The sequence below is a fragment of the Macrobrachium nipponense genome, chromosome 31 (assembly GCF_015104395.2).
Source record: "Macrobrachium nipponense isolate FS-2020 chromosome 31, ASM1510439v2, whole genome shotgun sequence".
In the NCBI taxonomy this organism is placed as follows: Eukaryota; Metazoa; Arthropoda; class Malacostraca; order Decapoda; family Palaemonidae; genus Macrobrachium; species Macrobrachium nipponense.
Window position 1 is genome coordinate 42,802,064 of NC_061093.1, and position 13,534 is coordinate 42,815,597.

The window sequence follows — 13,534 nt, forward strand, 5'->3', positions numbered from 1 at the left end:
GTTTCTCTTCAAGAACCTGCAACTCAGAGCTCCAGATGCATGATTTCCTCAGATTCAGCAAGTTGGAAAGGTAACCGGTGTCATTGATAATAGTTCCAGGAATATTCCTGAACTAGTATCTTATCCTTTGTTTCTTCAGGCAGTTGGACCAACTGACCTTTGTCCCATTCATGGCCTGATAGCTCGTCTAAGTTTTTCAACTCCTATCTCCAGCAAGGGGAGTGAGGGCTGGTGACAAACCCATTTCTTGTGGCTAACATGGTTTGTTGCTTCAAGAGATATACTCAGTTCTTTTTGACTTCCATACATGCTATGAATCTGGACATGTTTCATTGTCTTTAAACCCAGTGGACACTGGACTGGGTGTTAGATATCCACATATGTAACATCTCAAAGGCTTAGGTCCTTTTCTTTAGAATCCTAATTTCTAAGAACAATGATCATGTGTGCCGAACCTCCAGTCGGTTCAGGATTCTCATACCTCCCTCCAAGATTGAGTTTATCCTAATGTAAAGACCGAAGGTTTATTCTGTGTATGAACAAATGACAAAATTTTAATTAATTTGTATTTTTCATAGCTAACAAACCTGAGGTCTTAACATTGACTGCTCACCTCTAGCCACCCCTCTTATGTTTCATCCTGGGTTAGAAGAAAGACTAAGGTGTCACTAGGTTTAAGCGTGATCTCTTGACTCGCTTCCACCTCAGCTAGTTATCGGATGCCAGATTCCTTGCATTTACAGTTTTTTTTTTATTGTTTTTAACTGGTTTCCAGCTGGTGCCAGGCAATTTATCCTATGTTAAGACCTCAGGTATGTTAGCTATGAAAAATACAAATTATTGAAAATATGTCAGTATTGGAGTAGAGGAGAATGTTCAAACCATCTAACTTTTTACAGTTATCATGTAGAACAGAACTACTGTATCTCAAAGACTGATAAACAAAACATAGCTACACTAATTTCCAAACAGCTTGTTTAATTAATTATGCTTCACTTATCTTGTATAAATCAGTAATCTTTAAATTACATGGCTGAGTGGCTGTTTCTTGCCTTCTGTAAAGCTTTCAAATTCCCTTCCTGTTATGTTCCTCTAGGATTTGAACATTCTTCCTTTATGAGGCAGATTGATTAATTCATGGTTCAGCCTCCTTTTTCATCCGCCTGTTTCCGTTTTCTTGTTTCTTTGGGCCTTGTTTAGAAAAGGCAGCTAGGTTGTTTATCTCATGGACCTTTACTTGAAAAGAAAAAGTAATTCCAGTATGATATCTATAATTGCTTGTTTACATGGCAAAAACTGATCAAGAGATGATAGATTTATAATTAGTATTTGGATTAATATGTATATATATATATATATATATATATATATATATATATATATATATATATATATATATATATATATATATATATATATATATATATATATATATACTAGTATATATATATATATATATATATATATATATATATATATATATATATATATATATATATATATATATATATATATATATATATATAAAATTTAAAGCTAAAATGATTGAAGTGGGCTTTATTACTGAAAAAGGAAATATGTAGTGTTAGTGGAGGGCAACAGTCATTTCATGGTAAAGTCGATTAATGTTTGAGTAAACTTTTATATGGGCAAATTCTCAATATAGTTTTATAGAATAAGCTTTTTAAGTTCCATTAATCCCAAAATACTAACACACCAGTTATCATAGTATAGTTATTTTGTTATGTCAGGGCCGCAAGGTACCCATTCTTTGTACTGGCAGTGAAGAGAGTGAGCAGGAGGATGAGACAGTACTGTTTGAAGCTCCAAGTGTGAGTGCAGGAATAACAGCAAAGTTAGGAAAAGCTAAAGATGCAGTTGTTAGTGGGATATCTGCTGGTCTCACATCAATTGGATTTAAAAGAAAGGAAATTGATGCATCACCAACATCCCCAACTCAACCAGAACCTGAACAGCTAGTTAGAAAAAGGTATGTATTTAATATGCTTTATAAAGTTATATGTTTTATAAGGATTTATTTTAGCTTGTGATCAGTCAACCTTCTTGAAATTTAGCAATTTTATAACTGTATATAGAGACAAGCTGTAAAAAAAATGAATTATGTGGACAAGCTGTAAAAAAAATAAGAATTATGTGCAACAGTACTTTATTATCTATATGCAGGTAATCTTTATGAAGTGAGATTTATTCTGTAGCTTGTTAGCAGGTGTAACAAATGCTTCCTGCTAGAGGCTCTGGTAAATCTGTAACTTGATCCAGTTATTTGCATTGTCTTTTTGCCTCTATACATTTGTGAATATATTTTTTCATGTGGCTTATTACATTGTTTTGTTTTGGCAACTTTAGACTGGTGTTAAATTATGTAAATTTTAATTATTTCCATATTTTTATTATAATTATTGTTATTATTATTATTCAGAAGAACCCGAACCCTAATTTATATGAAATAAGCCCACAGGGACCATTGACTTGAAATTAAAGCTAGACTTTTGACTAATGTTTTTAAGCAGCTGATCATTAAAGCTTCAATTTCACAAGCTTGATTGCTTACACTTCATGAGTACTATTTTTTTTTGTTCCTGCTGTTAAAATGTGTGATAGTGTAGCAATATTTTTTCTGTCAAGTGTTCGGCCTTTTTAACTTTTTCAATTGAATCTCATTTAGGTTATCTCATGCATTTTGTTTTTCACCATCTATTTTACTTATCACCCTCTACATATAGGAGCCTTCCCATTAAATAGTGGAATTTTCAATTTGTGGTGTATCATGTCAGCACTCAAAAACTTTAGAAATTTCTATGTTGTTGTTTTTGAACTTTCAGCATGAGTATATAATCGAATTACAGAACATCATAGTACAGTAAGTCCTCGGGTTACGCTGTCTCGACTTACGATGTTTCGTGGTTACGAACGCGCCCCCATAAAAATATAAAAATAATATTTTGCGTCGTTCCGTCTTACGCGGTTTAGCGTCGTAAGCAACGAAAACAAACGCGAACTATTCCAGGCGCACGGCGGAAGAATACGCTTTGTGGGGGAGAGGACGGCGTCGCTTCGCTACTCTCAGTCCTCGCCCACTACGCCATTTTGGTTGTTTACACTGCCTCTCTCTCCCTCGTGTGTATCGTTTTTTGTAACTTTTTGCTCTTTGTTATGGCTCCCAAGCGCAAGGCGGACTCTTCTGATGGTAGCTGCATCGAAGAAAAGAAAGGCCATCACCATGGAAATTAAAGTGGACATTATAAAGCGATCCGAGAAGGGAGAAACGCCAACAAACATGGCCGCTCGCTTGGCCTTAGCCGTTCGACCGTTGCTACCATTATCAAAGATAAAGAGCGCATCGTTGAACGTGAAAGGATCTGCTCCTATGAAAGCGACAGTGATAACTAAGCAGCGTAGTGGTCTAATAATTGAAATGGAAAGGTTATTGGTGCTTTGGTTGGAAGACCAAAATCAACGGCGTATCCCAGTCAGCCTTATGGTGATTCAGGAGAAGGCGAAAAGATTGTTTGAAGCGTTGAAAAAGAAAGGGGAAGAGGGAATGAAAGTGAAGAGTTTGTGGCTAGTAGGGTTGGTTTATGCGATTTAAGGCTCGGGCCAAATTACCATAACCTTAAATTGCAAGGTGAAGCTGCTAGTGGGGATGAGAAAGCAGCGAGTGAATTTCCTAAAGCGTTGTCTGAGATAATTAAGGAGGGGGGTTATTCTGCTCAGCAAGTGTTTAACGTAGACGAGACAGGTTTGTTTTGGAAGCGTATGCCTAACCGCACTTACATCGCCAAGGAGGAGAAGTCAGCACCCGGTCATAAAGCCAGCAAGGAGAGGCTAACTTTACTTCTTGGGGGGTAATGCTGCTGGCGACTTCAAACTGAAGCCCTTGTTGGTGTATCAGGCTGAAAATCCAAGGGCACTCAAGGGCATTTGGAAGGGTCAACTACCAGTAATTTGGAAGTCCAAACAAGAAGGCATGGGTGACACTTGCAGTGTTTGAGGACTGGTTCGTAAACCATTTTGTTCCAAGTGTGGAGCGGTATTGCGCCTCCAAGGGTATCCCCTTTAAGGTGTTGCTAGTGCTGGACAATGCCCCTGGACACCCGACCCTCCCAGCTGGGAGACTTCAACCCTAATGTCAAGGTGGTTTACCTTCCACCTAATACCACGGCCCTTTTACAGCCTATGGACCAAGGAGTGATTGCTTCGTTCAAGGCCTACTACCTACGAAGGACAATTGCTATGGCTTTACAGGCAACTGAAACCAAGAAGGACTTGACTCTGAAGGACTTTGGAAATCCTACAACATCCTTGATGCTGTAAAGAACATTGCTAATTCCTGGGAGGAGGTTAAGCAACAAAACTGAATGGTGTCTGGAAGAAAATTTGTCCTCAATTTGTGAATGATTTCCATGGGTTTGAGGACACAGTTCAGCTAGTTGTCAAGAACGTTGTTGCCCTGAGTAAGGGAAAATCAATTTGGAGATGGAGGTTGATGATGTTACAGAGCTGCTGGAGTCTCATGGCGAGGAGTTATCTGCTGAGGACCTGATACAACTGGAGAAGCAGATAATAGATGAAGAAGAAGAAGCACCCAGAGCCTAAGGCTTTCACAAGGCAGGACTTGATAAGAGGTTTTGCAGAGTTGCAGCAAGCGTTGTAACTTTTTGAACTTTTGAGGGCTCAGGATCCCAACCTTGGACAGGTTCACTAGGGTTTCCAGAGGCGTCATGGATTTGATGCAGTGTTACAAGGAGATCTTGGATGAAAAGAGGTCGCTCTCTGTTCAGACTAACCTGAGCAGTATTTTAAGAAGGTAGAGAGGCCCTGCAGGAGATCCTGTACCCTCTACCTCAGCTGCCTCTGCTAATCCATTCACCTTCTGAATGTTCTGCTAACCCAGACTCACCTGCCCCAGTATCTCCAGCACCTTCTGTAGTTCTGCCTCACCTAAAGACTCACTGCCCCAACATCTCCACTAGTATGTTCTGCCTCACCTCAAGAATCACCTGCCTCAGCATCTCCAGTACTAGTATGTTCTGCCTCACCTCAAGATCATCTGCCTCAGCATCTCCAGCAACTTCTGGAGGTTCTTTTTCTCTTCACTAACCTCCCCCAGTCTCTCCAGCACCGCAGCTTCCTCTCCAGTGTGCAAGCCAATCAAACTAATAAAGGTAAGGAATTGTTCTCTCGTTGTTATTGAATAGGTATTTACATTAAATCATGTGGTATTTTTCAATGTTCCGACTTACGCTGAAATTCGTGTTACGATGCATCGTAAGAACGGATCAACGTCGTAACTCGAGGACCCCCTGTACGTGCTTGCTTCCTAACCACAGCCTTCTTAAGCTAATTGGTAGTGCTTATGTGGAGACTTGCCTATTACAGCACTAACTCTTTTTTTTTAAGGGGATTTATGTATTTAGGATTTTATTAAGATGCAAGAAATAGGCTGTGTTTATAAAGTAATTGTGTATGTATGAAAAAATCTTTTAAGAATATGTAATCTTATTTCATTGTGCATGAGTCTCCATATTCTTTGCATACATTCTTGAGATGTGAAAGTGAAACTGTAATTATGCAGTAATCAACAGCAAAAACTGAACCATTAAAAAGCTATCATACAGGCTGTCCCAAGGTTACGGTGGGGGTTCTGTTCCCGGCAGAGGGCTGTAAGCTGAAATTACCTTAACCTGAATCATCATAATTTTATTATAGGAATAAATAGGACTTACAGTGCCGTTGAAGCAGGTAATGACGCCGTAAATCCATTACGGCACTGAAAAATTGTGGTTAACAATGACCCGTGGCAAGCCCTCCCTGTAAGTTCCGGAACAACGTAACTCAGGGACTGCCTGTACAAGCATTTTTTTTTCTGACATTTGTCAATTAAGTAAAACCATGATGAGAAAAACATACTGAAATGGCCTGTCTCCTAAATATATTTACCAGTAAGTTTTAAAAAGTCAGTGTTGTCACTGGAAAAAATCTCAGAATGATATCATATTGGAATACTGTTAAGGTAATTAGGTAAGTTACTGTATTAAATTTTTTTTCTTTTTTTCACCTTTAGTCATCATTCATACAAGTTACATTTAATTTTTTTACAGGCCATCGATGGCTGAGATTTTCTTGTCCCCATCTAACATGCGAAGAGGAAGTCGTTGCAGTCTCAGTGAAGAATTTACTGGTGTGAAGCTGATTAATGATCATTATCTTAGCCCTCTTAACGCTCCCAAGGAAGTCCTTGCAAAGTTCCCTCCATGTGCTCTTTTGGTTGGTACATTTCACTTTATGCAGTAAAAACTTATGTATGTAATAAATTAAGTTATACGTTTCATGCTTCTAGACACCGAAGAGAATGCAATTTTTTTCCAGAATTGAATTAAAAGATTTACTGTGCATCTAAGTGGCCAGAAGTCGTTTTACATAGGCTTCTTTCCTAATCCTAGAGAAAGGTTAACTTTTCATGACAGTGATCAGAATTTTTGTAAGTACTACCTACAGTGTATCACTCGAGATACGAAAGCTCAACTTTTTTTTACGAAAAAAACTCGAGATACGAAAGCCGACACGAAAAATTTTACTGCTCTACATACGAAAAGTTTTCAAGATATGAAAGGTTTCTGAAAGTCCGAGATTCGCCCGATAACAATTTTGAAACTCGCGCCGCCATCTTAGTTCTAGTAGACTCGCCACCATCCTCCTGCTCTCCCATTGGTTCCTGATGCTAGCCAAGCCATGAGATCCTTCTCTCCTATTGGACAGCATCCCTCCCTTCATGCATCTTATACGTACGTACGTGTTGGCGTCCCTACCCCAGCCACCTCGTACCAGAATCTTTATCGTACGCATGCGGCATTTGTTCGGTCCAACGATTTCGTTTAGTAACGTAAATTCGTTAGTGATTTCGTTGTGTTACTTTATCGTGTTGTGAGAACCTAATTGGTATACGTACTACATACGTAACTTAATTACGTACAGTACATATAGTCATGGGTCCCAAGAAAGTTGCTGAAGTTCATAGAAAGAAGAGAATGCTTTCTATGGAGACAAAGATGGAGATAATAAAAAAGTATGAAGCTGGCTTGCGGTTGAGTGTGATCGCTAAGGAATATGGCCGAAATCCGTCGACGATAGGCACCATCCTTAAGCAGAAGGAAGCCATCAAAGCAGCTACACCTTCCAAGGGCGTGACTATTTTGTCCAACACGAGGAGCCATGTGCATAATGAAATGGAAAGGCTGCTTCTTGTATGGATCGAGGACAAAGAAATTGATGGCGACACCGATAAACGAGACGGCAATCTGCCAGAAGGCCAGCGCTAATTTCGGCAATTTGATTGCCCAAGCCGAAGACGACGGCGGAGAGGGGACGTCAACAGCAACCCGAGAGTTCAAGTCTTCTCATGGGTGGTTCGAAAAATTCCGTAAACGGACTGGCATCCATTCGGTGGTGAAGAAATTGAAATTACGTAAAGTTATAAAAAAGTAAAAAGAAATGTAAAATAAACAAAAAAAAAAAAAGTGGACAAAATAAGTTTTATTTTAAGTTTTTTTTGTAAAGTTAAGTGTTATAGTTTTGGCAATGTGTTTTGTAAAGTTTAGTTTGTTTTTTCTGACATTTTTTAATGTGTTTCGTAAGTTTAAGTGTACGTATCTGCCGTTTGTCCTCCTCCTCTGCCGCCACTTTCGGAGATAGCCTCACTCGAAAGGTAAGCTTCCACATTTTACGTTACAGTAATAATATTTCTTGTACACTAATATACACTTTATTTACAGGTTTTGCATTTTATTCTTAATTTAGTATTGAATGTCCAAATTGTTTGTAGTATTTCATTGTTTATAGGTCAATTTAGCTTTATTATGAAATTTACTGAGGTGTTTTTGGAGGGCTTGGAACGGATTAGCCATTTTACATGTAAAATGTGGTCCAAGATACGAAAAACTCATGATACGAAAGGCACCTCGGAATGGATTAATTTCGTATCTCGAGGTACTACTGTATATGACTTCTGAATGAAACGTATAAGTTATACATAGTTACCTTAAAAATACAAAAATATAAAAGATATATTATCACAAAAAATCATTCCTATTAATGGTAACTTTACTACGTACATTAGGAATATCATAATCAAACGTGCAAGTAATTTTACTAATGATAACAATTTGCAAAGCATTCTCAGGTTTTGAGGACCAAAATTTTTATTATTTGCAATACATATTCTATCTTTACCATGTTCTATTTAGTATGTCAGGTTTGTGTTTAATGTTTTTGAAATGTAGCTGTTTAATACATTGTTGTTTCCCACTTATCATATTTCTCATTGTGATGTTTAGTTTTTTCTCTTGAGATTAAAAAAAATACTGCATAAGCCTGCATCCAGTATTATCAAAATCTTGAAATACTGCACCAGCTGTAGCCCCATCCATTTGCAGGCACTGAGACACTCATGGTCATGAAATCTTTTACAAATCACAGCTGGTCAATCTATACTGTATTATGTTACTTTGTAATCTGTTCAAGTTTATCAAAAAGTTTTAGATATTAAAATCAAGGAGCATGAAAAATTTAAATAAGTTGAAAAACTACAGTAAATTATGCTGTATCAGCCAGAGCCATAGTACTTAACTGCAATGAGATAGTCACAGCTGTGCAGTGCACCTACTGAAAATAAAGCCATCATTGCATTGAAAGATAAGTCTATCACGTCCACTTGGGATTATCCAGCAAAGATTAATTGAGAACCAAGTGTCTTTTCCTTTTCAGAATTAGGTAAACTGCTTCACCTTTAGGCCGATTCACACTTTCTCTGCCTCTTTCCTCAAGTACGGTACTAAATCTTTTGTAGGTTCTGGATAGTGCACTCCTTCTCAATACTTGATTCCAACACTGTATCCAAGTGAAGGGAATTTCCTTCTTGTTACCATCTGTTTCTCTGGGAGATTCTCTCAGCTGCCTTCTTTGCTTGATCACTTTGGTGAATCAAGACATTTTTCCTCTGTGGCTAAGGTATACAAAGAGGGGAGCTTTTAACATGGTATGGCTGTTGACATGGCTCAGGTAATTATTTTCTTCCTGGCAATATCATCATCTTAAATATCTCTTGCTTTTGGAATTGAGGGGTCTGATCCAAATTAAAAACCTACATGTCAAGTGTAAGTTCTTTTCCCTCATGAGCTGCTTAAATTCTTCCTTGAAAGTACTCTCCTTCAAGAAGAAGTTCTACGTCTTGTGTTTTCCTCTTCTTGATGTAGCAAATAGCTCTATTACATAGTTAGACCCTGACATCTAATGCTTTGGCATTACAAAATTTAATAAGTGGATAAGTTACTACTGTATGTTTTTTTTAAACCATTATTAAAAGTTTCAATCAAAATCCTGATCTCTTTTCCTCTTCAGATTACTTGTATGTAGCCTTGTCATGGTGTCATCAGCAGCTTAATATACCTCTTGCTCAAGTTGCTATTCAGATTATGTAAAAGTAATAGGTTTGTTGTGAAACAAATATAATTTAAGAAAAATAAATTTTTTCAATACAAATCCATTACTTGTATAATTTGTAGCTGCTGCCTGATCCCACTGCTCTTTGACAGCTGGATCAGACTACATTCAGAATTAATCAGTACCTACCACAGATTGCTTGGGACTTGCATATTTGTTCTTACCTACCTAAGCTGGTGCTTTTATGAGTTGATGATGTCTGAAAATCACATATGATGCACAGTTAGGCTACATAGAAGAAGTGGGTTTGTACTGAGAGATTATTTTTTTTCTAACAATATATTATTAACCTGTAGTACTAATTTCTTTAACCTGTACATATTTCTAAGTGAAAGTTTCAGGTAATATCAATATAAAATTTTATTAACTAAATGTCTTCGCTCTCATTTGTTTTATTTGTTTTGTATATGTATTAATAAGATACATGAAAGATACTACATCATTTATTTATTTTTTTATCAAACACTTTTTTTTTTTTCAGACTGTTGAGTATGACTTTTGTCTCGATGATGATATAACAATGGCAAAAATTTTAAGAGATTTGAAAGTTCCCGTCACAGTTGACATACTGAATCGTCTTCCTCATGGTTTCTTGAGTTTGTCGATGGTGTCTCAAGAGGCACATGTTGGTTGTAAGAAAGCAATCTATCGAATCAAGCAATTATTAGGCCTAGAGGACGAACCAAGTGAACCAGAAATTGCTTCAGAATAATTGCTTTCTTCACTTGTTTTTCTATTTTTCATTGTTGTAATCTATTTAACCTCAGGTTGGTATGTTTTTCAATGGTTTGCATTATACAGCATAATTATGAATGTTGAAAGTTTTTTTTTTCAGTATTACAAAGGAAGTGCTGGAAAAATTATTAAAAGCAGGTAACAGTGTAGTATGCCTAAATTAGTTTCATAAGAAGTGATTTTTGAAGATGTGTATTACACTTAGGTTGTATACAGTTGTATAAAAATTTTCATCTGAAAGTACAATTTTACATGAATTGGTGGATTAGTTGTATATTGGTTGGCATTTATTAGCATAATATAGAAATACACTTCATGTAACAGATAATGTTAGTTTTTCACACATTGCAAAGAGATCTCAAGTTATCTAGATTGATGGTGCTGGGAATTGCCTAATGTACTGAAAACACAGGATATCTAAACAAAAACTACAAACCCATATGTTTGGACAGATTTATTAACAGAAGTGTGGAGTAGCTAAAAATGGGTCAAGTTGTCTTTTACTTTCAGACATTCTTTCACTTCATTCTCAGTTTATGGTCTCTGTGCCCATTCTTAATATCAAAATAATTTGATCAAGTTTCCTGTCAACTGTTGCTCTTAATTACTTTTGTTACTTATGGGTTTTATTATTTTTTAACTTAATATGTAAATTACTGTTACCTACCTTTGCTATAATGTGTTGTTATGTTGTTTGTGCCATGTTTACACCTTTCAGCTTAATACTCACTTTCTAAGCCGAGTATAAACTGTCATCTGTGTTTTATGCAAGTACGTAATATTTTATGGCCGTCACAGTTTTTAATTCTGTGAGTATTTGATATCAGTATTAATGTACTCTCTATTGTGGACATTGGACTGAATTTTGTTGTATTAGAACGAAAGTTCAGCCTTAGATATTCATTTTTTTGTATTCTGTTTAAATTAATGCTCTCAGGCTGTGCCTATCATCTGTCTACTTAGACTGTACAAGATACTCCAGAGTGTCTTAGAGAGGGCACATGGTTCAATCTGTTATAGTATAAAAAGTGGCATTTTTTTTATAATTTCTTGTATTTCATAAAAAGTGACAACTCAGCGCTGCTGACTCATCACCAGGACAACTCGCCACCGGCCAACTCAATGCAAGACGAATAAAATGAACTTGTTAATGGTCATTTTAAAATGGCTTTTTAAAACCAAATACAAGTAATTTATTAAGGATCAATTTTTAACATTGTCAGACATTTTTAGGACGTGAGATCTCAACAAGACCATCACTTCTACTATAAACAAAGTTAAAAAACTATGAAGAGATATAGTATTCTTTATCGTTATTCCCCCCCCCCTTTTAAAAAGGTTTTCCCCCACATAGATATTTATCATATTTTATGTACAGATTTTTACCAATAAATTAATGCAGTGTTTATATAGAAAGACACAGAATTGTCATATTGTAAATATTAATCGCAAAGGTTTGTAATAAGTTTCATTTCTCCTTATTGCTTATATGTACAATGTTACAAGTAAATTAATGTAGTTCTTTTGTATAAAATGGCATAGATGAATCTCATTTTATAATACAATTAATCTTAAAGATATGTATTAAGTGCTTCAAAAGATATATATTAAGTGCTTCATTTATCTTTTTGCTTGTATATATTATTTTATTTATTGCCTGACTACTGTTTTTTCCTTGGCCATTACGAAAAAGTAAATAATGAATAATAGCCTTTTTTGTTGTTGTTGCTGATATATAATTTATTCACTTGATATCAATTTAAAAAATCAAAAAAACAAAATTTATTACTGCAAAATGGAAATAAACCTCAAATGTGCACACTATGACAGTCCAACACCAGCATGAAGCTATGAATTCTTTTGTACGAATTGTTTGAAATGGTCTAAATACTTTCGACAAAGCTATTGACAATTTTGACAAGCAAACTGTTGTTCCGAAACTCATAATTGCCGAGTTGGGTTATGGTGAGGGGTTAATTGATGAAGCATGTGAGGGGAGATGATTGAAATTTTGCATTGTTACTGCTTTTTCACAATCATCTCTCACTGAATATTAGAGTAGAATTGCATACAATTTTTCATAAATTTATAATGTAAATTAAAATTTAAGTCATACTTATATAAAAAAAAAAAATTATTCCTTAATAAATTACTTTTATTCCGTTTTAAAAAGCTTATGTTTAAAACTACCATTAACAAGTTTATTTGTCCTGGCATTGAGTTGGCAGTGGTGTGTTTGTCCTGTTTGTTGAGTTTGGCCGGTGGCGAGTTGTCCTGTTGTTGAGTTGGCCGGTGGCGAGTTGTCCTGGCGCTGAGTTGGCAGTGGTATGTCATCTGGCACCATCACAATGCCCTTACCTATCCTTGTTTATAATTACACTTTGGATCATATCTTTATAGGATTCATTCCTAGTCATTTCATTTAATCAGACCCTGGAATTACAGGTTGAGTGCCCTCAAAATGTAATGAGTGACAAGACGGGGGCAAAGCTTTCAACTAAGCACTGGGGTTCTGTTAGAATGAGACCTGTTGTCTTATTAAGAGATCTTGTTTGAATTCTTAGTGATCCCCAACATGAACTCATTTTGAACTTATTTCTCTGGATCCCATTTACTTCCTTGTTCCTGCAGTCAGCATTTTCTATTAATTTCTTCCGTATATGGAATTTTAAATTGTGAATTCCACTAAAGTTTTTCTCTCCCACTGCTGTCAGATTGGAATGGTTTCCTTGCTCATATTCTTGTGACACATAATAACTTTAAGAGATGCGTCAATCACTTCCTCCACTGGCCCCAGATTTATTTCTTTGTTTATTCTAAAGCTGGGTAGGCTAGAGACATTGGATTGGTCATTTAATGTCATTTGCATCCATAATCTGCCTACAAATTGTACAAATGATAAAAAGTAGAGGTGTTAATTGTTATCCTGAGTAACAAAATGCACTTGGAAGGAAATGTCAGTTGAAAATGCATTCATATTTTCTGTCATTCTAATTGTGCCATGTAATCCAGAATTCTGTTGTTTCTCTATAGCAGTGAAGTTGGAAGGATGCCCATATAAGCAGCCATTATAGTTATATAATCCTATTATACCTTCTCAGTACAGCACCATTATTATAGTACTAAAAGCTCTTCTGTAAATAAGGTATTAGATAAAGAAGTAAGTAATTTTTTTCCTCATACAATAGTAATAGCAGCAGCAAGGTAGGTTGTTCACTTAGTTTTATATTATTGGATGTTCATAAAAATAAGTATAACTGTTTTGCCATAAGCTAAACTA

The 13,534-nt window shown here is 36.1% G+C and overlaps 1 protein-coding gene across 1 annotated transcript in view; it reads left to right on the plus strand.

Moving 5' to 3' along the window:
- The window catches only part of LOC135206827 (uncharacterized), a 38,913-nt gene extending 27,531 nt beyond the window's left edge, over positions 1-11,382 (plus strand). Inside the window, exons 4-6 of the mRNA XM_064238318.1 lie at positions 1,752-1,990; positions 6,123-6,288; positions 10,001-11,382. Coding sequence (XP_064094388.1) covers positions 1,752-1,990; positions 6,123-6,288; positions 10,001-10,231 — 636 coding nt within the window. The 3' untranslated portion in view covers positions 10,232-11,382. The remainder of the gene's footprint in view (positions 1-1,751; positions 1,991-6,122; positions 6,289-10,000) is intronic.
- Positions 11,383-13,534: the final 2,152 nt, after the last annotated feature.